This window comes from Archocentrus centrarchus, chromosome 20 (genome assembly GCF_007364275.1).
Source record: "Archocentrus centrarchus isolate MPI-CPG fArcCen1 chromosome 20, fArcCen1, whole genome shotgun sequence".
Lineage (NCBI taxonomy): Eukaryota > Metazoa > Chordata > Actinopteri > Cichliformes > Cichlidae > Archocentrus > Archocentrus centrarchus.
The window spans coordinates 9,155,079-9,179,022 of NC_044365.1; the positions used below are offsets into that span (position 1 = coordinate 9,155,079).

Genomic DNA, 23,944 nt, shown 5'->3' on the forward strand with positions numbered 1-23,944 from the left:
TACTTTTAACAAACAAAAATGGATGGAAACATCCTAAAACTACAGATTGGTCCTTTAAAACCCTATCACATATAAAGATCATTAACAAAGACTAGCTGGCAACATCATAAAATTCAAAGTGCTATATCAAAAAACCCCACTGTATACACAATGTAAAAATTGCATATGAAAGTCAATCTATGCTAAAGCACTGGGCTTACGTAAAGCAAATGCCACTGCAATCAAATTACTCGACTTAGCAAATTTTCACATGGATAAAAACTAACTCCCAAAAGACTAAAGACTGTGTCAGCAGTCCATGTTCACGTTATGGGTTTATTACTGCAATGCATAGTGAATGGCTTCACTTAAATTTATTTCACTGTGAGTGAGTATGTGGCTGGAGGCTTTTGATTCACACAAATATAGTAACAAGCATGCATCATGTTCTTGCTCATCTAAAACAGATGATGGTTTTAAATTTTTATATATATATATATATAAAAAATTAAAAGCCATCAACTTGCACAGGGCAAGTCTAGAAGACAATTTTCCCCATCTATATGTCATTAAAGAACAGTGGTGGCATAGAAAAAAACAAAAAAGCTTGTCATTAGACCTTGTTTTGAGGTGTGTATATGATGTTGTCAGTGCTGCTCATATGTCTCCTGCAGGGTTAGTGTGTGCTGATACTACATTAAATGGAGAGAAGTGCCTATATCTCTAAACATGGGTTACTGGCATCTCATGTGGGCATGCAGCTCTACACGTGTGTCATGGTGTATATGTCTGAATGACATGTGCCAGATGCATTACACACTGGGGTCATTGAAAAGCTTGGTGGAAGCGGGGCAGTGTGGTGGGTGTACTCAGGTTGGATATGAAGGAGGAGGGGAGCCCTTGAAGTGGACTCTCAGCAGCCTCTGGGCCTGTGGGAGCCTGAGGGGGCAGCTGGACTAGAGATGTGGGCTCTTCATTGGGTAGAAAAGTGACACCCTGCCCCCCACTGCCCCCTACTTGATTGTATGGAGGACCATTGAGTGGCAGGAAGTTGAAAAGTTGTGAAAAATCCATTAGCGAGGAAGCTGAGGCCAGAGAGTCTCCTGCGGTCGCTGCTACCGATGTGGACATTTTGGACAGGGACACCTCCTCGTTCACTTCCTCCAGCACACCCACTTGAGGCATCAACTCAAGTTTGGAAGAGGAGAGTTGGGGTTCTTGGATTTCAGAGGCCGAGGATGGCATGCTGCTCTGAAGCTCCATCAGGTAGGTCTCCAGTTCTCCCTTAAGATTCTGCTCCCGCTCCTGTGAGGAGACGGTGTATGAGGTAAAGTTGGAGCCCAGTGGGTACTTTAAAGGAAGAGGATGTGCGGCGCTGGGGAAGGGTTCTCTGTCCAGGATGGGGCCTGTGTACATGTTGAGCTGGTGTGGTCTTGGCGACAGCATTCCGGGGAGCTCACCCTTTACACTCCCAGATGCCAAGTCGTAAACAACAGGCTCCAGCAAATCACCTGGCTCAGTTTTCACCCTCAGCAGCTCCCGAGCATGGCTCTTTTTCATGTGACGTGTTAGATGGTCCTTCCTTCCAAAGCGCTGGGCACAGTACTGACAAAGGAAGTCTTTGCGTCCGGTGTGCACTACCATGTGACGTCGCACATCTTTACGGGTGTAAAATCGCCGTTCGCAATGTTCACAACGATGTTTTTTCTCTTTGGTCCCGCCAGAGGACTTGCCAGCATGTGTTTTGAGGTGTTCCAGGAGAACCCCAGTGCTGGGGAATGGCTGCAGGCACACTTGGCAGGTAAGGTCTCCGCTGTTGGCAGCATGGAGGGCAAGGTGTCGTTTGAAACCCAGCTTGGTGTTGTAGCTCTTGCCACACTCTTGACAAGTGAATGCCTCCTTGTGTGGGTCATGAGTATGTAGGTGATTCTTTAAGTGATCCTTACGGTGGAACATTTTCTCACAGTATGTACACTTGTGGTTTTTTTCTGGCGAATGAGTTGCCATATGCCTTGGAACACAGACACATTCTATGAGCACTCACAATTGTTGCAATCATGTTTAAAGTAGGCATGCTTTACACATAAACACAAGAGCTGAAAACTAGTATTCAACACATTAATCAGACCACTACACAGCATTATTTTACCAAAAGTGCAAAGAGAAAGCAACATGTTGCAGCCTATTATGTACTGCTGCTTGTCTGTACCGTAGCAGCTTGTATTTGGAGACGAAAGCCTTGGTGCAGTCAGGGTGGGAGCAGCAGTAGGGTCTTTCTCCTGTGTGAGAGTATGAGTGCACCTTCAACTTCTCCAGACTGTTGAAAGCTTTCTGACACTCCTGACAAGGGAAATTCTTCTTCGGCTTCCCTTCTGCTCTCCTGCGCCTCCCCAGAGGTGGTGCAAGCTTGGCTTTCTCCAGGACTTGGTCACGGTGGCCCTGGGTTCCTGTGGCCATGGCACCCTAAGGCTGACCAGCTACATGGACAGGGGCACAGCGCCAGACTAGTACTGATGTGATTATTCTATCCAGTTTTATTTGCTCAACACTGCCTGGACGCAGGGGTCTGCGAGAGAAAGAGAGAGAGAGAACTTCAGTATAAGATATGGTTTCAATATGACATGAGCTCAAATAATGACCTGCAGGGAAATTTGATTAACTGAACATACAAACAGAATAGAATAAATCCTGGATACTGGAAATTATAGTGAAATGTTAACCAGGTGACTATTAAGTACATTAAACACATTAATACATCCTGCGAAAGACTGGTGACCCACTGAGGATGCGCCCATTTCTCATCCTATGGCAGCTGGGATAGATTCCAGGCCCCTGTGACCCTGAACTGGATAAGTGTGTCAATTTTGGAGCTAGGGCTTCTTTATTGGTCAGCACATTCTCAGTCCATGGCAATATAAAACTGGCTTCACTGGACTGGTGTTACAGCCATTTCCGGTTCATTGGTGGCATTGGTGCTTCCTGGGCTGTTCCTGGACATCCTAACCAATTTCCCTCTCACCTGAGGGTGGCAATTTCTGTCTTCTTCCAGACCTTGGCAAAGTGGTGACACATCCAAATATTATACTATACAAATATATATACTATACAATTGATGATCTAGGAATCTGCAGTTGTTTAGAAATGGCTCCACTGGGCCCAACTTCACAACTTGTGTAAATCTTCTCCTTCATCGAGCTTCACTGAGTTCCTTGGACTTTCCCATTGTTTAGGTCAATATAATCCTTTTCTTGCTGGCAATGAGAAACTGCCAGTTGTAGCCATGATCACTAGCATGAAGTTAATAGGCCTTAACTTCATGCTAGTTAAAAGATATTGTAGAACCTTCAACACCCCTTATTGAAAGAGTTAAGTGAGTGTATGTGAGCGTGTATACATAATTTTTACCCTGTATGGATTCGAGGAAATCCAAAACATATTCAAACTTGTGCACTCAATTCTTGTTTTTTTAAAGCCATTAAAGATATATGCTGTAAAACCAGTCCACCCTTGAAAAAGAACAGTTCAAAGAAATCATTAAAAACCCCAGATTACCATGACATTAATGCCCATGATAACTTCTCACCACAAAAAATCCCCCAAAATCTAAACACCTTTTAATCAGAGTATAGCACCAAGTCAGAAGAGGTTGTTAATCCGTTTGAGCTGCTTTGGTGTTAATGACATTATCTACAGGTGCACTACAATGAGACAATCCCCAAAACAGGAATGGTTCTACAGGTGGAGGTCACTGACATTTTCCCTCCTCATCTTTTCTGAGTGTTTTGCCTCATGCAAAACACTCAGAAAAGATGTGCCTGCGTGTTTGTTTACACACACACACACACACACACACACACACACACACACACACACACACACACACACACACACACACACAATATGCATGCATAACAAACAGCATCTTACCACAAACATTGTAAAGCATCATTTACATTTCTAGGCTGCGAATTGCACTGAAGCGGTTCACAGCGGAAGTTGAAGCGTCAGGTATGAGAATTAGGGCCTCCAAGTCTGAGGCCATGGTCCTCAGCAGGAAAAGGGTGCTGTGCCCACTCCATGTCAAGAAAGAATTGATGCCCCAAGTGGAGGAGTTTAAGTAACTTGAGGTCATAAGTGGGGATCGAGGAGAGCGGGAGATTGACAGACAAGCTGCACTGGTCCACTGTGGCGAAGAGAGAGCTGAGCGTAAAAGCGAAGTTGTCAATCTACATCACCTGTGGTCACGAGCTTTGGGTAGTGACCAAAAGAACAAGATCATGGATAAAAGTGACAAAAACAAGCTTTCTCCGAAGGGTTCCTTCAGCTTCCTTTGGAGATAGGGTGAAGAGTGCAGTCATTTGAGAGGGGCTCAGAGTAGAGCCGCTACTCCTCCACATCGAAAGGGGGCATTTGAAGTGGTTCAGGCATCTGACTAGTATGCCTCCTGGGCACGAGGTGTTCCAGGCATGTCCTACAGGTAGGAGATCCCAGGGTGGACCCAGGACACGCTAGAGAGATTATATCTCTCAGCTGGCCTAGAAATGCCTTGGTGTTCCCTTGGGTAAGTTGGAGGAGGTGACTGGGGAGAGCGAGGTGTGAGTTTTTCTGCTTAAGCTACTGCCCCTGCAACCCAGCCCTGAGTGGAAGAAAATGGATGGATGGATAATGAAATTAATGCAAATCACTACATGGGAAATGCCTGATTATTTAGTAATAATCAGGTTTTCATTTCTGTAAAAAAAAAAAAAAAAAATCTTGTATTTTTTGAATAATTGTTTATTTTATAGAAATTAGTAAATCTTACTATTCTTTAACAAGAAGATAAATAACTGACAATTACAAATTTTAATTTAAAATTTCTACATGGAGATATATTTGTGCCTTAGAGCTCTGTTTTGGTAAAAAGTCAGTTTTCTCTTTAGCATGATTTTATTTTTATTTTTTAAACCATCACATTAATGATGTATTAGTGATACTCTGGATACATTTCACATCCTTACTCACTTTTAACAGCTACTTGCTTTACTCACTAAAGAATTTGATGTATCTATATAGTTAGAAACAAATCTTTATTTTTAAAAGCAAACGTAAGCAGACTAAAATCAAAGGTTACAGCAACAAACTAATTTTAATTTCAACATAAAAATCCTTCTATATAAGAAGACTAACAGTTCCCATCTAGATGAAAATAGAAAAATGTAAAAGTAATGTCTAATGCAAATACAATCATTTAAATCCAATCACAATAAAAATGCTTTAAATTAAGTGAATTTGTAGAGAAATAAACCAAGTAGAAAAAATGTTTTTTTTGTCTACTTTTGCCTTCAAAACCAGCACCGCCTGATTTTAGGAAAAAACACATTTAAATTCTCTCACTTTTCATGAACTTCAACCAATGACTAACTTGTTTTCCATACAAGTAGCTTCTTGTATTGTTGAAATATAAAGAGTCTTTAAAACAAGCTTCTGATGGTGCTTTCAAGTAAGAGACACGAGCAGAACGTGCAGACACGCTTCTCTGCCGTCGGCTTCCCAGTTAGTTAATCATCGTGCAGCACATCAGATCATTTCAAATCAGCTCGTTAGAGTCGCTTTACGTTGACTTCATGTTTAAATGTAGGACAGGTGCAGCCAGCAATGACACACTTCCTCAGTAAAACCGTTTCAGTGTCGACTTTCTAACCAGCAGCCCGCTAGCTCCTAGTTGGACTCCACAGCAAACCTGCACTGAAGAAGCCTGTGATCTCCCAACTGGTAAAGCTTTCGAAGCCACCAGCTTCTGTTTAAGGCACAACGCACGGACATATGACGACCTCCTGTACGCTGGAACAGCAACACAAGCAGAATTGGTTAATAGCCCACGAACTGCTAACGTGCAAGTGAACCTGCCAGACAAATCAAGCTAACTTTTGGGTTTAAAAGGTACTATTTGACAAGTTGAGACGCACAGATCTTCAGCGCTGCCAAATTAGTTTGCCTTAAGTTCTCCCTCCATTTTACTTTGACAAGAAATTTCTTTTTCCTTTTTTTTTTAAATCAGCAACCTTACAGCGTTTCAAAGTCAAACTTCAGTATCACACTGTGATCAACACTTGCAGAAGGTTAAAACGCGATATAGCATATAGCCATAAAGCGCATGACAAAATGTCACTATAGCCGCTAAATGCTTGCCGTTATAATTTCGCTTGAATCGATAAGGATATGTTCCCATTGCTTATGGTAAAGTGTCCACATGAAGGTAAAATACATGGAAATGCAGAGAGCAGGGAAATTGACATTATTTTTGATTTCTGGTGCGCCTGTTGCTGGCAGAGCTCACGGCACTGCCATTGTTATTATATTTGGAAAATAAACTAAGTGAGGCGGCTATCTTCAACTTTCCTAAAGTATCCTCCAGTCTACTGGTTCCTGTGATCTTTAATGTTCGTGAACACGCACCGTCACACTAATATCACCAGTGACATAATTTATTTAAATTTTTTTCAGTACTTGTGCCCCCCTTGGCTTTCTCTGTGGTCCAAAACTGGGTACTGATTAACACAAACTTTTTCCCCAGCTCACCCCCTCTCATAATTTAAATAACCCCGATATTTTAATTGAAGAACTGAGTAACCGTTTCTTTATTTTACACCAGACTTACCCCGGGCGCTTTAACATCCTTTCTGTTGAGTTTTTCTTCACTTTCAACTATTTTCCGAATTTTTTATAATTTTTTTCTCATATTTTTTGCGAGACGCGGCGGGCCTGAAAATTGTTTGCTTTCTCCTCTTTCGAGCAGCCATTGTGTATGCGCTGCGATGCAACCGAACTTGGAGTTAGTCACACCCATTTAAAGTTCCACCTAGTATGTATTCTGATCTGTGAAAGGCGCTGCAATTTTCACTTCAGTATCGCTTACAGTGTCTTTAAATAAAACAACATTTTGACCTTGCTGGATATACTGCCAATTCCTAAAACTTGTTTTTTTGTTTCTGTTTTACAAGCATATGAAATCTAACAGTCAGTCTAGAAAACCTATTGGCTCACAGCATTGTCAGTCTACGTTGTTAGTTTTTGAAGCGTCTATTGGCTCATATTGCTGTCAGTCCTCGGTGACGTCGTGGGCGATTTTTCTGGTGCGCTGTTGCAGCAACTACAGTAAAGCGTGACGGTGAGGTTGTAATAAGTGGTTGGTATACCGTTGCTAGATTCATGTAGCTCTATAGCTTTCGTGAGTATTACTAGCGTTATAACACTGAGGTCAAATGTCAGCGTAATCTTTGAATATAGGAAAGGTTAAGAGGCTTGTCATTTTATTGTTGTGCTTTGTAAAATCTTCACTGCAGTACAGGTTAGGTGGTTCCACAAGTCATTAGCCTAACGCTGGATAAAATTTGGCATTTATAAAAGGTAGGTTTTAACAATGTGTTGCTGTATTCATTTTTAATGTTGATGCTTTAATATTAATCCACCCAGATGCAGAGCTGCAACAAAGTTTCTCCACCGTTTGGTGACATTAATGAAGGTCAACTTGATACAATATAGCAACGTTACGTGTAGGCTACTGGGAAGTATACTCAGCTGCGCCAAACGCGGTGGAGAAAAATGGTCGTTAAAATATAGTGTTCTTTTTAAAACTTCGGATTTACAGTAATGATTTTTTTTTCTTACAATAGAAAAAAATGCCTTTTAATTCAGTATATATTTCAAAAGCCAAACTCAGACAGTCAAACTAGAACATTTTTATTTATAGGATGCATTACAGTAAAATTATTGGAATATCTTGCTTCCGATAGTAAATAGTCACAAACACTTCGTATGTGGAAAAGAAACTGGTTGAAAGACAGTGAAGTTTTATTGTGAGGGAAAGGTGAATACACCAGAGTTGGAGAGTAACTCAACTATATGTTGCCCACAATAACAATAGTGTATTGATATAGTGTCTCTGAAATACCTGATACACTGGCAAACAAATATTCATGATGCATCACAATATTTGCTGCTGAATAAGAAAACCCCCACCCTTTTAGAAGGGCAAAAGTGGCAGTTATGTATTTATTTACCATACTGCACAGTTACACTATGCATTATTCAATAATGTCAGTTCAAGTAACTAGTTATCTAATTGACATGGACATAGATACTAGGTCCAATAAGTGAAGCCAAGGGGTGACTTCTGATTGTATAGATGTCTATGGGGAAACAGCCATCAGCTCTCTGTGAACTCAGGAAACACATTTCTGATTAGTTTATGGGCGCACTCACTAGTTTCAAGTGTTACTGAATATTACATGAAGTGTATTTTGTAATATATGATCTTCTTTAGACTTAGAATGGAGGACAAAGTCAGTTATTCTCAACTTGTCATTCAAAAGTTGTTAGTCAGTGAGCGCGCAGTGTCTCTCACTTTCACACTCAGACCCATTCCACGTGTGACATCTGGGCCTATTCCAGGAAGCATGTTCAGCAAACTGAGTTTAAAAACAAAGTCTGAGTTGATTAACTCTTAGACTGGCAACTTTGAGTTTCCCGTTCCAGAACAGCTGATCAGAATTAGTTCAATCAACCAAGTATGTTCACCCCTGCGTTAAGCACGCGTGTGAGCAAGGACAGAGAGCCATCATCAATGGATCGCCAATAGCAGGATTCACCATGGCAATCAGTAAATAAATAAAAGTAAATGGATTTAATCCAGTGAATCAGGGATTATACATGTCAGTGTGGAGCATAGGTGATTTTCAGTGGAAACTATGTCGACATTCATATTCTAAATTTCAGACACCATAACTTTCAAAATGTTGACAACATTTAAGTCACTTTAAATACATTTAGTTCAGTTTTCAAGTTTTAAAATCATTTCAGCCTCATCTTCACGCAAACATTCACATCATCTTCAAGATCCAGACATTATTCCATCAGTGTGTTCTTTTACAACATGACAAATCATTGATCAGTGTGTTTTTGTCTAAAGCTTTATACAGATGAGTTTGATTGAAACAGGGATGCTACAGTGACATACAGTAAATATTTCAGCTGCTTTACTGTGCACAGTGACAGAATGATGGAGACTAGATATTTGATTCTAAGCTGATTTATAAATCTGTGATGTAATTGCTGTCTGTCCTTATAGCCTATAGACAAGTGAATGACTGTAAAAGTGCTCATGTTGCATTAAAAAAATAATGAACTAATGTCTAACTAGGATTTCAGTGCTTGTAAAAAACATAAACATCTGCAGATGAATTTGCTCCCGATTCGTTTCCTCATTCAAAAAGTCGCTGTCAAAGCAATCAGAGTGTCAGACAGGTGGTTCAGGTGCAGCAGGAGGGGAGGAGTTAGAGGGAAACTCAGTTTGTTGAAGAAAACCTGCCAGTGAGCAGGTTTAGTTCAGAGGCTGTTACGATGGTAACTGACTCAAAGTTGAAGCTAACTCCCTTTCTGGAACAGAAAATCCAGGTTTCCTTCATTTCAGGGTTAACAAAATCAGAGTTGTTAGCTAAACCTGCTTCCTGGAATAGGGCCCTGGTTTCTAACATGTAAAAGGATGATGGCGATAACAGTGGACTTAAGGCATTACACCGGAACTTCACTAACCAGTGGGTGATGTTGCATTGTCCATTTTTTCTGTCTCTTCTGTAGCTTAATGTTGGAATACAGTTTGGTCATTTCCGCCACAAACTATATATATTAAAAAAAGCTTCATTTTGATGCTTCTTTTTGGTGTTATGCGAGTTTATTGATGAATTAGAGAGATGATAGGAATTGAGGGAGGAGATGTGGAGTGACACGTACGCCAAACCAGTTCATCATTGGCACCTTACACCTAAGGTCACGAGGGTGCCTCTCACTTTTTTTCTTTTTGCTAAGCGAAGTCTTTTAAATGGGAACAGACTTAGTTTTATTATTAAGGAGTTAGCTGAAATTTTCACTCCAAAATAATTTGTAACAGATGACTTCGTAACATAATAGACTCACAGAGCTAGTCATAAAATATGACTACTTCTGAGCAATCGTGCAAAACTGGATCTGTTTTTTTTTTCTTCATCATCTGTACACAGATTCAAATGGATGCACGTAAAGTTCGGAACGAGGACATTAACCCCTGCATCGAAGTAAGCTCACCAACTCTTCACATGCTGCATTGTGTCAAATGTGGGACATTAGTATATCTGAGTTTCTAATTTTCTGCTTCTAACTGTATCCCTCTTTTCAGGAGAGTGATGACTCCCAGAAGTGTCTGAATGTCTTCAACTATGACAAAAGCATGTGTTCCACCTATTTCCAGAGATATAAGAAGTGTAGGAAATATTGGGTGAGTGTATTTTTCAATAGGACATTGGCAGGGATTATACAGATAACTGTATCCATCCATCCATCCTCTTCTGCTTATCCTGTTTAGGGTCGCGGGGGGGCTGGAGCCTATCCTAGCTGATATAGGGCGAGAGGCAGGGTACACCCTGTACAGGTTGCAGGACCAACACAGAAAGACAGACAACCATTCACACTCACAGTCACACCTATGGGCAATTTAGAATCACCAATTAACCTAACTCCAGTATGTTTTTGGGCTGTTGGAGGAAACCCACACAGACACTGGGAGACCGTGTAAACTCCACACAGAAAGACCCCAGCCCAAACTGGGTTATTTTTCCATCTTTTTAGGCTTAATTTATTAATAGTGACAATGTTTGAGAATGGTCCAATATTGAGTGAGAATGCTGTAATTGGCAACTATATAATATCTGGAGTGTAATATTATGGGGCAGTTAACTGTATTTAAAGTCCTTGCTTTTCTTCTTCTAATTGTTTTTTGTTGTGGTTGTTGGGGCTGGGGGGGTCTGGGTGTGATCTTTGTCCTTGATGCAGCAGTAGTGACACCCACTGGTTAAGGCACCATAAGCAATATCAAGAATCAAGAATCAAGAATGCCTTTATTAGTCCCACAAATGGGGAAATTGCAGTTAACAGAACATCCATCCAAAACAAACTTGTGTTGTGTTATGAGTAACACATTTGAAGTCCAGTAGACCTATGTCACAAAAATAAGGTGCTTATACTGCAGTATACCCTCAAAATTATAGAACTTTATTTGAAAGAATTTTGCAATAATGATATTTCTGATAATATAGGGGAAAAAATGCCAACTAATGTTTTATCATTAAGTACAGCTTGCAGACAGCAGCCTTTATTGGTGCAAACAAAATAAAGGCCATTTTCAATCCTTTTCCCAAGAGTTACTGTCATTGGTGACACACTACCTAATTCACAGTGACTATATTGCCACAAATTGCCATCAGCATATAGTGCAGTATATACAGTAAAGCTACTTTCAGCTGCTGCCTTATTTACAAGGGGTTGCCTCACATTTGATTTGGCATATTACACTGGATGCCCTTCCTGACACAACCCCAAAGGGTTTGTGTGTCCTCCCAGGATCAAACTTGCATTCTTTCACTTGTTACATGAATGTGTAAACCAGTGCGACAGCATCAGCTAACTGTAAGCACAGAAAAGTAGCCTAGTAATGTTTACCCAGAAATGTTTAATTAAAAGCTGCTTCACACTTTAACAATAACTAAATTAACTTATTAATGTGTAACTCTTCGGAAGCCAGCACATCATAAAGTTGAAAAAAATCTTTTCTTCCTGGGGTGTTGCAGCTTGGATTGGGTTTTTTAATCAGGTGCTTAAAACCTTGGTTTTCCACCTTGTAACTGCATCAGTAATTTCCATTGACTGTTTGTGGTCCCTGTCATATGGAGTAATGCGTTGACGGAGTCATTTGTTCACATCACCAGCTGCTAGCATCTCCTTGTGAGTCTTCTCAGCTTTCTTGCATATTTTGCACAGCATTGTGCTTTGTTTGAAAGTTATTGAAATGGTTCCCTTTTTACAAAATCATCATTGGGGCCTGACATGTCTTGGCTTCTCTCGCTGTACAGTAGGGCATGTAAACACATGGTGTCATTATATCACTGGTATTTCATATCATGTAAAAATTTATACGCAGACCTATATATGCAGACAATATGGCACAGCATAACTTGTGCTGCTTTTTTATTGCCAAAGAGAACAAAGTCTGTTAAAGCCCTCTACAGCTGGGGAAACATAATGTTTTTGTAAGCCCCATGCCCAGTACATGTGAACTTAAATGATGCAAACCAATCAGAATGCTTAAAAAAAATTAAATTTCAGCCCAACATTTGGAAGTCACTATTAAGCATGATTTCAAGGCTTTTCTGACACATTGTCACAGGAGCACATGGTGTGAGGAGAAGGTAAGAATAATTGCCCTAGTAATCATATTTAAAATGACATAAACCCTAAATAAAAAAAATACAGGTGTGCGTTTGAAGTTGCAGAGAGGGATTTTGTCAGGTTTTATGAAGTTTTTTTTTTAATTTTGTATTTTCAGAAATTCGGTTTTTCTTTTTGTTGCCTCAGAGCAACGTTGTGCAGTAAGGGGCACTTTTGAGGGAGACTTATAGGGTTAGGGTACCTTAGGTAAGATAACGAAGCCCCACCACTCAAAAATGGTACCACTGCCTTTCTTTTGATACAGATAGCAGTGGTGACATGATGGCTGCTCTACAGACAGGACTGCACTGAGAATGGAACCACAAAAAGTGACCACATGCACGTGTCTGCATTCAAATACCAAATTGCACAATGTTTGTGCAAATCCAAAATCCAAAGCAATTAAGGGCAAACCAGAGGTGGGATAGCTCAAAAGTATGAGGAGAAGAGGAAGAACCAGGGACCCATGGGCCCCATTCCAGATCAGGAGTTCTGCTTGGACAGTACACTAGCCAATGTGTGAGAATGTGGGAAGATGGAGGGTTCCTGGGGTGCACAGGGACACCAAAAGTGATGTGACATGCACCTCTGTTTTACTGCACAGAACTGTTTTGTGAGGTTTCACACACAGAATGATCTCACAGCATGAGAATCAATATGACTTGACCCTGGGAAAAATGAACCTAAGTCTATATCAGGACATACATAAATATATTTCACGTGCTTTTCAGTTCTTTCTTTCATAATTTGACATTTTTGGAAACATGGGCAATAAAATGGCCCAAAGGGAATCAGTTAGTGATGAATTGTTTTCAGCATGTACCATTAAAATGTGTGCAGTAAACTTTATAAATAAGTTTACTTGCTTTTTTTTTTTCTTTCTGTGAGCTGGATGAAGACACCATGCACACTCTGCAGTGGTTTTGGTACATATTGATGTCTAAAAGGAGATTCAGTTTCCTAGTATTGGCCCACATCCAGAGACACTGCTTAGTACTTTTCCCACAATGGATACAGAAGAATCTTTTCATTGGCCCCTCCTTTCTTGTCAGATGTCATTCAAACTCCCCAGCAGCAGTGTGTATCACACACATTTTAAATGTGTAGTCTCCAAGCCTGGGGCTGAGATGATGTAATCGGGGTTATTTTCTCAGAAGACAGCGTCAAGACTTTATACAACTGTTCTAACAGACAGAGGAGCAGTAAACAAGACTTGAAATGTCACAGTGACTTGGTTAATTGGTGCCACATTAAAACAAGCAAACAAAAAAATCTGCATTTGCTTCTATTGTTAACAGAAGGGCATTTCTTTCTGTAAGGATTTACCACCAATTAAAATTATAACAGTAGTTGCAGCTAGAACTGTATTGGAGTATAATGTGTGTATATATATATATATATCTATGATATAGATATATATAATTTTAATGAGGCCTTTTGTGGGGTTTTTTGTTGTTTGTTTGTTTGTTTTGTTTTGTTTTTGTAGCACAACATAATGGTGCAGAGGAGAAAAGATGGTGTGAAACCTGACATGCCCACTGCTGCAGAGAGGCTGGAGATGCTCACTGCTACGGGAGGCAAGCCATACTGAGACTGAGCACAGGCAGACACTGGGAAGAGCAGCAGGCCTGCACAATATGGTGATACAAACACTGCAGTGTGTTCTGTGCTCCAAAGAACCACTTTCTCATCTGTAAGGAACTGCAACTGCCGTGTATTGTAGAATAAAATGGAAACTGAGGGAAGTCACAGAAAGATGCAAGATTTTAGTAAAACAGTGATGGTGGAAAAGGAAACAATTTCTATTCTAAAATATTTTTGTTCATATTTCAAAGACAAGTCATCCTGCGGGTTCAACATCAACAGGGCATCCTTCCATGATCTGTTATAGCTGGTTATCGACTCGCTAAATTAACCCAGGGTTTCCTGATTTAGGGACAAGTGCATTCACATGAAAAGGGGTGGTGTTGGCAACATCTGACCAATTATATTACTGGCAGCTGAGTGGCTGATTTTACAAAGGCAGAGTAAACTGTAAAACAGTCAGTGGGTTACTTAATTTGGAGACACTGTATAAACTGGATTTTATCTCAGCATGCTCAATAAATGTTTATGTCTCTTAATAAAATTCAGTGTAACGACTGTATCTGCATTAGTGATTTCTGATGTTTGATTTTTGCCGTTTGTGTGACCACACATTCACCTGTTTTCATGAGAAAACAAGAGAATTAGAAGCAAAGTAACAACCAAACATGCTCAAAGCAAAGGTAAACAGAGCATATTAAAACAGATTTCCATTTAATATGATTTTAAGGTGCATAGGATTGTAGCCTTTTTAGAAATGTTCACAAGACAACTGATCCCAGACGACAAGTGTTGTCAGTGTTTAATCTGACATGTGCATGTGTTTTATTTAAAGCAACCTCCAAGTCTTTCATTATATAGAGAGTTTGTTTTATGGCTATGCCACTGGTCAACTACAGCTTTTATTTCTCTTTCTCAAATTAATTAAAATACTGAAGTCTGGGCTTCTGCTTTGGAAGAGCCTACCTCCATAGGCTTCTTCACACGGAATGATTATAGACTTGCTTACATTATGTGGCATATATTGTATTATGAATACTAATTTACTGACAAACAGAGTCTGAAGCCGTGTTAATTAGTCAATTAACACCGCTTCAGACATGATGTGTATTTTAATCTGATGCTTGCCCTATGACAGCTGGAATAGGCTCAAGCCCAAATACAATACAACAGGCCTAAACTAGGCAGCAGCAGGGGAGACAAAAGGAGACAAAGTATCCTTCAGTCAGACTCAGCCCACGGCTCAGACTGTCCACACCCTCCAGCCGAGCGTTCACAGGTAGGCACAAAGTTCATGAGCCCCCTTCATACGAATTCTTCGGGATTTTAGGTGTTAACAGCCTTAACGACCTACTCCAAACACCTGTACAGGAAGAAGCATAATGAAATGGTGTGAAAGAGGAAAGTCTAAAGGCAGTCCTGTGGCTCGTTAATGTCACAGGTTACAGATTGAATTCCTGAAATCAAGCCAGTAGCTTTGTTAGCTGATTTAGCGAGGCTAATGTTTCACTTGTATGTCCCTGGTAAATATAAGCTAGTGTACCGCAGCTAGCTTGTAGTTACTTCTTAAACTTTTTGAACTTTTTGTTTACTTCTCATACAATTTCTTCTGTAAGTTACACTTTCTGGACAGTTGCAGTCTTTTTTGATTTAAGGCTGTGTTTCAACACATGCATACTACATTAAAATACCAAATTTCTGCTTTAATATGAACACGTTTTCGTCTTTTAAATAGAACAACTGTATAAGGTAATAATGTTGCAGTTATAGCTATTTAGTAATTTATAGCGTATTTCATGCAAGTGTGAGTGTAGCTCAGTCCTGCACAACAAGCTCTTCCCTCGGTCATGCATCTTAATGTAACTGGTGATTGTAGATAAAGTGTACAGAATAAAGCTCTCAGTAAATATATGGGTCAAATGTGCTTCTTGAGTGGTGAGTAAAAAGAGAAAGTTGTTAAATAAGTGCCAGTTAATGTCAGTCTTTTCAGTATATGAAGAATTCAAATGTACATACAAAGCAACTATGAAAATAACCTTTGTTAAAGAATAGCAATAAAACACAAGGTGATAAAGTATCCACGTTTCCAGTTACCCAGTTATTTAAAATATTTATTTTAGCTATGATTTGTTTTTTTTTAAAACTGGCAAAATGCTTCTGGTCTGACTGTAGGTGCCATTGTCACTGACTCCAGAGCAGCTCAGTGTCCTGGTAGCTCTACTCCACACAGACTGAATGTCTGAAGCTCTAAGTTGATCATCATGGTTGTCTGCATTAGTGTGCATCTGTGACTGTGGTTATCATTGAAATAAATAGTTAATTAATAAAATGAGATGCAAATATAACTCAGTTTTGACCAACAGACATGTAGACAAGTCTCACTTAACAAATGCACCAGAGCTTCTTCAGATATGCTGTACAAAAAATATTCTATTTTTTTTTTTTTTTTAAGTGAACCAGAATGTTTTTTTTTTCCACACCTAGTTTTAGTTTAGTTTTAGGTAACTATAATAACCATAATATGCTGTTGGTCATGTTTAAAACAAACTGTGTTTTTTCCACAGACATTGCTGTTGTCCATCATCATCATCATGAATGTGTATGTTGAGCTCTGCCATTCATTTGGGTAAGCTAAAGGGTTCCTTCAACTTTTCCAGCCTTTGGTTTAAGGTCCACTGTTAAATGTTCCCATGGGGAATGAAAAGATATGTGAATGGTGAATTTTTTTAATGGCTAATTCATCACTGTTAATGTGCGCCTGTTGTCAGCTTCAGCTTAATCCTGAAAACCTATTCAGGGGAAGGCTCTTCTACAACCAAAGCTGTGTACACATTTAATACATTTCCACTGCAGAGGTGCCGGAGCTCGAGCCAGTACCAGTTTAAGCGAACTGGCGAACTGCTTAAGAACGGGCCTGCACCGTTCTGAGTGTGGGCGGGTCCTCATCTGAAAAAGGAAGCTGAAGGGCACAAATGTGGGAACACGCTCCCTTTGTTGTGCTGCAAACACATTTTACGGTCCAACCCAAACTACTGCAGCATCTGTGTGCAGCACAGAGGTAAACACAGACAGTGATTATGAGCAAGATGACAAGTCCACACTTTGGTTCTTTTTGGTTCTGTGATATGAACTGACACAAAGCAGCACGTTCAGCCTTAGGGCCCAACCTAATTCACAGCCATGAAAATCGCATCACTTTTCTCATTTAATGCACACCATGCAGTGAAATAGCAGTAGAAAACTTTACATTGAGATGGCAGAGTCACACCCTTTTGACACTTGCATCATGCCATTGTAAGCAATTCGCTCATTGCACATTGCTTCAAAACTGACAGCTGTAAAAACAAAAAACAAAAAAAAACCTGACAGCTGTTCAATTGCAGACATTTCAGGCTCTAGTTCCCTACGTGACCCTCTACTGTATTTACCAGAGCCTTTGAATGGTATTCCATTAACCATTAGAGATCTGGTATTTACTACAAGGTCGTATGTCAGTGAATATTATTCTTCACTCTCATTGGTAGTCACTTAGGTCACTTGCTTAGAAGCAGAGAAAAGTTTGTCTAAGGTCCTGCCCTCTTCGCATTTTATTTTGCTCATAGAGATTCAAGATTCAAGAGCGTTTTTTTGTCATGTGCATAGTAAACAGTCAGTTACACTGAACAATTAAATTCTTACTCTGCACTTCTTCTGCTCTGGCTCAATAATAATAAATATTAAAATATATAAATATATAAAAAATAGACAAGTTGTAGTTGCAGAATGTCATTCACTTTCTATAATCTCTGGTCTCCGCATCACTGCAGATTACTTCTAGTGAGTACGTAGCTTAAGTCTTGAAATGAAATGAAACAGTTATTTGGGCAGTTATTTCAAAGCATTATTTAAATTAACCTTAATTTTGATGGTCATTGGACAAAAAATATTGCATATCAAATCAGATAAAAAAACAAACAACTAAATTAGCAAAGTGCTTAAAATATATGCTGACTTTGCCCAAAGACAAGGTTTTAAACACCCTTAAAAACCATTAACATTCCTTTTATTCCAGTCTCCTGGCTTCAAGCCATGTGAAAGGAGGACACTGATAGAACAGGTTACAACTTTTGATGAGTGAAGATATGAATATTACTTTTATTGCACAAAGGTAGAAGAATGGTATAGTGCAGACTGTGCTACGAACAACTACTGATAGAACACCATAAACCCTTGAAAATATTTGCAAAGATAGCATGTTAACACAAAGCTTAATTTTCAGCAGGTAACAAAAGCAGGGCCAAGCAGCCAAGCTTGTAGCATTGTAGCATCCATTTCTACTTGTACCTGTTTGTACTGTGGAGATTACAGTTAGAGTAGATCTTCTTTGGGCTGATTGTCAACTTTGCTGTCAGCTTTGTGTTAAGACTTAAACACTAAGTGAATCTATCATTGGGATAGGGATTAGGGATTAGGACAGTGTGGAACTGTAGTCTAAGGATTGTTCTGTGAACTGATGTGACAATGCATCTAATAATGCATAAAATAATGTAATTAGTACTGCAAGAAACTACTTTGTTCAAAGAGTAATTAAATAATGCATTACTTTTTAAAAAGTAACAAATAATGTGTAATACATTATTATAATGAGTAACAAACAACACTGCTTACTTTTAAGCTAACTGCATTTCTAAACACAGCATAACTGATCACAACACTCTAAATTAAGGATTTCAGGTTTAACATTGAGAGTCCCAAGAGTTATTGCGGAAGTATACTGTATGTATGAATTAAGGTCTGTCACCACACTCCATCCATACTGTCAAAATTGCTCTTTCTAAAGAGTTGATGCCTGCTAAGAAGTAGTTGTTTGAGATTTTACCTAAAATCACGAGGCAGGAGGGTTAGAACATATATCACATCACTGTTCAAATTGCATAAAAAAGAAAAAATCAGTTAATACACAAAAAATAAAAAATAATGAAATAAGAGGAAACTTTATGGTTTTTAGGTTTACAAGAGGGCTCCTAAAGCAGAACACAGAAAATGTAACAGTTTTTATTACAAAGAAGTCTAAAAAATATTGCAAGAATGTGCTGGTACTGTAGTGTAAGCAGAGGTAGGCTGTCAAGGTGCTGGGTTTGACCCAGTGTTTTGTGTTTTTGGACTTTCTGGAGTTCTGTTATTCCCTGCCTTTCCAGTTGAGTTCTAATTGTCTGTGTGTCCTCGGGGTCTCTGTTTGTTTGTATCTTTCTGTGTTCCTGCCTCCCCATCTTGTGTCAAGTTCTTGTATCTTTTGTCTGTTTTATTTTGATAGGGTCTTTGGTTCTAGTGCTTTGGGTTTAGTTTATATATATTGCCTTAGTTTCCCTCTGGTCTTTGTTGTGTTGTCCTGTTCATGGTGTTGTTTCTCTGTTCCTGGTTTTGTCCTGAAGATTCTTTGTGTGGATTTTTACCGTTGTTCTGCTCCTGGGAGGATTTTCTGGTATTCTGTTTTTGAACTCTGGAATAAAGCAATCTTGACATCGTGCCTGACTTCAGAGTCCTGTGTTTTGGGTCCTAACTCTGCCTGCCACATGGCTGACTGTGACATAAATAGTAAATGGACTGGTACTTATATAGCACCTTCCTACTTAAGTTGAGTACTCAAAGCGCTTCCTACAACAAGTTTCATTTATCCAGTCACATTCATACAGTGCTTTTATCTGTGCCTAAACATGTTTTTCTAACATTGCCTAAAGATACTTTTACATGTGGATGGGAGGAGCTAGGGGATCGACTGACCTTCTGATTGGAGGACAACACATTTCATGCAAGGGGAATGCACAAATCCAGAAGACTTGATGAATCTGTGGAAGAAACAGCTGAATCCAGTGAGGGTCTTCAGGGAAAATGAGGGGATGAGGTCAAAACCAGAATTGAGAGTGAAAGTGGGCAGGCAGAGGGGATAGGGGAGGGTTACAATGCAGGAAACCTGGGCTTGTGCACGGTAGGTGGTAACTATGAGGAAGAAGGACAAGCAAGAGTTAGAAAGAGCAGAGGAGAACAAGACTGAGCAAGTAATTTCTCAAGTAGATGCTGAGCTTACTATATTGAACCTGAATGACAATACCACACAGTCTGGTGATGAGTAAAGATCAGGATCAGAGTTATCCTGCATGTAATAAAGTGCAGGTGAGCCAGTGGAATAAGCACTGCAGTGCAGTGAAACAACAACTGGGGACTGAACAAAACTAATTTTAGTATGCTTCAGCATCCTGTTGCATTTGTCAAGCAGCCTGTAGCAAATATAGCTTTTTTTTTTAATTCTTTTTTTGGATTTTGTTGTTTTATTTGATAGCTTTACAGTGAAGAGAGTCAGGAAAGGGGGGGGGGGGGGTGTAAATGGTGACTAGGTCGGGACTCGAGCCTGCGCTGTCTGCACCGCCATGCTGCATACGTGGTCGCCCACTCAACCACTGAACCTCCCTTGCCTCCGGCGAATACGGCTCTTTGTTAAACAGCAACATTTAGAACTACAGCAGATGAAACAACAGAGCTTTTCAGTTTGCATTACTGGCCATGAATTAAAGCAGCTATGGTCCATGCTATGCATATTAACTATCCATTATATAAATATTTGTTATAGTAACAAAGACTGAATTAATCTATGGTTTATTAGAATCCATTTTCTTTTCTCCAGGCTTCCTGTGTGGTTAGCATCGCTGCTACATGCTGCCAAACGCCTCAGGAGTGACCGCGCACGTCGCAAAAAGGTCTGCCGTCTTCTACATAGGAAACTGGTGTGTACCTTTGTAACAAAATAAAATGTGTTCTTACACAACATACAAGTTCTTATCATATAACAACAACATAATTATGGAAGTGTTTTACAGCAATCCCATGTGTCAACATAGGAATACATTTATTTGGATCAAATGTCTCAAGAACCCGAAAAAAATAGTGATGGGACTTCTTAATTTTTTGAAGACATTTCACCTCTTAATAAGCTTCTTCAGTTCTAAAACCACAAGGTGGAGAGTCCCAGGTATTTGAACCGTGGTGGGAGCTGTCCCCTTTGGAGGTGGTTGTTGACCCACTATTAATCATGTGCTTCATTACATGAGCCAAGGTGTGAAAAGGTGTGGGTCGTTCCACCAGAGATTTCAGGTAAAACCACTGTGAGACCTTGCCCCACCCTGTCATGTGACCCATTGAGTTCACCTTAAGTAAGGTGTGAGTGGGGGTTGAGTCACCTGGGAAGGGATCTTAAAACTGCATTGTATGTGGCTGACAGCTGTTGTTGTAAGGCACCACCTCTGTTCAATGATGGTCATTCACAGTGGACGTAGAGAGTCTCTTTTACTTTACTTTCAAACCATCTGTCCAAAATCTGATAACTGGCATTCTCAAAACCCCCACTAGAGTTTAAATACTTGGGACTCATCACGTATTTAGTCTTGTGAATTTACAAGCAGTTGCAGTCATGAAGTATATAATAATTTACCATAATAATTTATCAACTTACTTTTTAACTCACTTCTATTCCAGATTTTTCATGGGGTTGGTGTGAAGAAGGGGGCTCTCCGTCAGCCCACTTATGTCTACCCTGAAGAGGTGAAAATGTTGGTGCGGACTGCCTTCCCAACGGACATCTGTGACTATCCAGACCCCTGCCATGATGACGTATGAACACAGTCACCAAAGACAATTTTTCATTTATTTTTTATTTTCACACAAATCAGTTTTCACAAAAGTGAATTTTTTGTTGGGTTGTGTGCCATTGCATCCCAGACTAAATCATCTTACATGTCATGGTGTCCAAATACAATGTAAGAGTAACACCAGATAAGATCAGCACGTGTTTGTTTGGGAAATCACCATCTCCAAATCTATTTATATATTTCATCATAATGGTGTTAGGTGATTAACCCCGTCCTTGCTGAGTCAGTGATGCCCATTTTTTTGGGAGGCCTGAGTAACAAAGCAGCTTTACCCCTGATTATCTTAAAACTTAATGAAAATCCCATTGTTTGGAGGATTGCAAATGATACGCCAAATGGGTTATCTATGCAACTGGTAAAAAAATATATGTCAGTATCTCACATCTTCTTACAGATCCCACACATTTCTTCATCTACACTTAGTCAATACTGGAAGGGTATTACAAAATTACAAAAATAATTATGGACACCCTCAGCAGATTAAAAAAAAGAGTGGTCGTCAAAATAGGGTCAGAGGGTATGGTCACTGAACCAATCAAAATTTGCTTACATGCTCAAGTCTACTTAAACCATATAAAGATATCAATCAATATGTCTGTGGCGGCGGGGTGTAGTTTAGGGCATAGCTGCAGGGGAGGGGTGGGGCAGCGGGTTCAGAGAGTGGCGTCAGGACGGGGGGGCGCGCAGCTGCCAGCAGAAGGAGAATGATTGTGTGCATGTCCTTTTTTACACAGTAGCTGGCATGATGAGAGGAAGGAGGTTGCAGAGCAGAGCTGGGGGAGACGCTGCCTGCACAAGGAAAAGTGGATAAGCCACGAGAGAATAAAGAAACTAGTCAAACGCTCAACATGTCTGTAGTGTGTGTTGGGGGACGAAATGGAGACACTTGTGTCACAATGTCCTATTTAGTTTCTATCATAAATTTATAGGCATTCCATAAGAAATGGTTAAACTTTCTACACAGTATTTTCACTGCTGATAGATGCTCATATGTAGTGTATAATTGTTCTTAGCCAGGGTCTTCTGGGTCCTTTTCTGTCTGTCTCGGGCTTCTGGGGAGCATCAAACCAGCTTCTTGCCCTCATTACCAATTAAGTTTCATGAAAAACACACAATTTTCAGACACACTCGCTCACTCACACACAAAGCAAATTGTGTGCCTGTTTCTGTTTTTGTCTTTCAGGTGCTGTTTGTGGATGGGTACCCATCTTCTGTGGAGATTCCTAACATTATAAGTTATAATTCTTTTCAGTATGAAAGTGGAAGTATTTGGTGCTTGAACTACTACAACACACACAATATACATCATAGATCATGTACTGTAGACACAGAAATGTTTTTGCCTAAAATTTGCCATTTTTGGCCTGTTCAGATGAAGTGATCTTTTAATTGAGTGGAAATACATGAAGTTCAAACACCTTTATTTGTGCAGTTTTGTGCAAGGTCATGAAAACTGTAAAAATCTTCTTATAACTTAACAAAAAGCAGCAGATTCTATTACATTTTGTGCAGGTGAGGCTATTTGCTCCATATTTAGCAAACGTTTTCTGTTAGGTCGACACTTTTCAGTTCTAGGAGGAAATCCTGTCTTGATGTGCATCGCCACCATGTATCCATGTACATTTTGTACATTTTACATGACATAAAAACATCTATCAACAATGAAAATATTGTATAGAAAGATGTTAATTTTAACCACTTCTTATGGAATGCCTATAAATTTTTGGATAGAAACTAAAATGACTTGAGAGTGGAAGCAGGTTTTAGTTGGCGTCCTGAAGTTCAGTGACCACTCTGACCCTACTTTGAAGATTTTTTTTTTTAATCTGCGGAGAGTACCCATTATTCTTTTTGATGTTTTGTATTACCCATCCAATGTTGATTAAATGGCAATAAAGAAAGCTTCAATCAGTTGTTAGATAATCAGGGGTAAAGGCAGTTTAGTGCTCAGGCGTTGCCCACTCAGCACTATGGGGTTTATCTGAAAATGAGGCATAAAATGTTCTTTTCCTGTGACCTAACACCATTATTATGTAATATAATCAGATTTGGGGCAGCACGGTGTCGTGGTGGTTAGCACTGCTGCCTCACAGCAGGAAGATCGTAGGTTCAATTCCACCGTGGCCAGGGTCTTTCTGTGTGGAGTTTGCATGTCTGCCTGGGTTTTCCCGGGTACTCCGGTTTCCTCCCACAGTCCAAAGACATGCAGTTACTGGGCTTAGGTTAATTGGTCACTCTAAATTGCCCGTAGGTGTGAATGTGAGTGTGAATGGTTGTCTGTCTTTCTCGCCCTGTGTCAGCTGGGATAGGCTCCAGCCCCCCCCCCCCTCCGCCACCCTTAAAAGGGTAAGCGAAAGAGAATGGATGGATGGATAATCTGATTTGGAGACAGTGATTTCCCAAGTTTTGCTGACATAATGCTTTTT

The 23,944-nt window shown here is 39.9% G+C and overlaps 3 protein-coding genes across 8 annotated transcripts in view; 2 read left to right on the plus strand and 1 right to left on the minus strand.

Moving 5' to 3' along the window:
* Positions 1 to 538: 538 nt before the first annotated feature.
* Positions 539 to 6,755, minus strand: plag1 (pleiomorphic adenoma gene 1). Its single transcript, XM_030756787.1, has 3 exons — positions 6,620 to 6,755; positions 2,189 to 2,545; positions 539 to 1,990 (listed from the first exon to the last, which is right to left on the minus strand). Exons 2-3 carry the CDS (start codon positions 2,434 to 2,436, stop codon positions 805 to 807), a joined length of 1,434 nt encoding a protein of 477 aa, XP_030612647.1. The 5' UTR covers positions 2,437 to 2,545; positions 6,620 to 6,755; the 3' UTR covers positions 539 to 804.
* A 291-nt stretch (positions 6,756 to 7,046) lies between these two features.
* Positions 7,047 to 14,401, plus strand: chchd7 (coiled-coil-helix-coiled-coil-helix domain containing 7). Of its 6 annotated transcripts, none has more exons than XM_030757248.1 (5): positions 7,110 to 7,129; positions 7,305 to 7,368; positions 10,017 to 10,070; positions 10,172 to 10,270; positions 13,742 to 14,401. In XM_030757248.1, the coding sequence occupies exons 3-5, from the start codon at positions 10,023 to 10,025 to the stop codon at positions 13,844 to 13,846; spliced, it is 252 nt and encodes an 83-aa protein (XP_030613108.1). In that variant the 5' UTR covers positions 7,110 to 7,129; positions 7,305 to 7,368; positions 10,017 to 10,022; the 3' UTR covers positions 13,847 to 14,401. The 6 variants fall into 6 exon arrangements, with proteins under 6 accessions (XP_030613109.1, XP_030613106.1, XP_030613108.1 ...); XM_030757247.1 differs by having other exon boundaries at positions 7,111 to 7,189; XM_030757249.1 differs by lacking the exon at positions 7,305 to 7,368 and having other exon boundaries at positions 7,047 to 7,129.
* A 522-nt stretch (positions 14,402 to 14,923) lies between these two features.
* The window catches only part of LOC115799372 (Rho guanine nucleotide exchange factor (GEF) 4), a 186,080-nt gene continuing 177,059 nt past the window's right edge, over positions 14,924 to 23,944 (plus strand). Inside the window, exons 1-4 of the mRNA XM_030756499.1 lie at positions 14,924 to 15,229; positions 16,404 to 16,465; positions 20,498 to 20,597; positions 21,346 to 21,480. Of these exons, the coding sequence (XP_030612359.1) occupies positions 15,227 to 15,229; positions 16,404 to 16,465; positions 20,498 to 20,597; positions 21,346 to 21,480 (300 nt within the window). The 5' untranslated portion in view covers positions 14,924 to 15,226. The remainder of the gene's footprint in view (positions 15,230 to 16,403; positions 16,466 to 20,497; positions 20,598 to 21,345; positions 21,481 to 23,944) is intronic.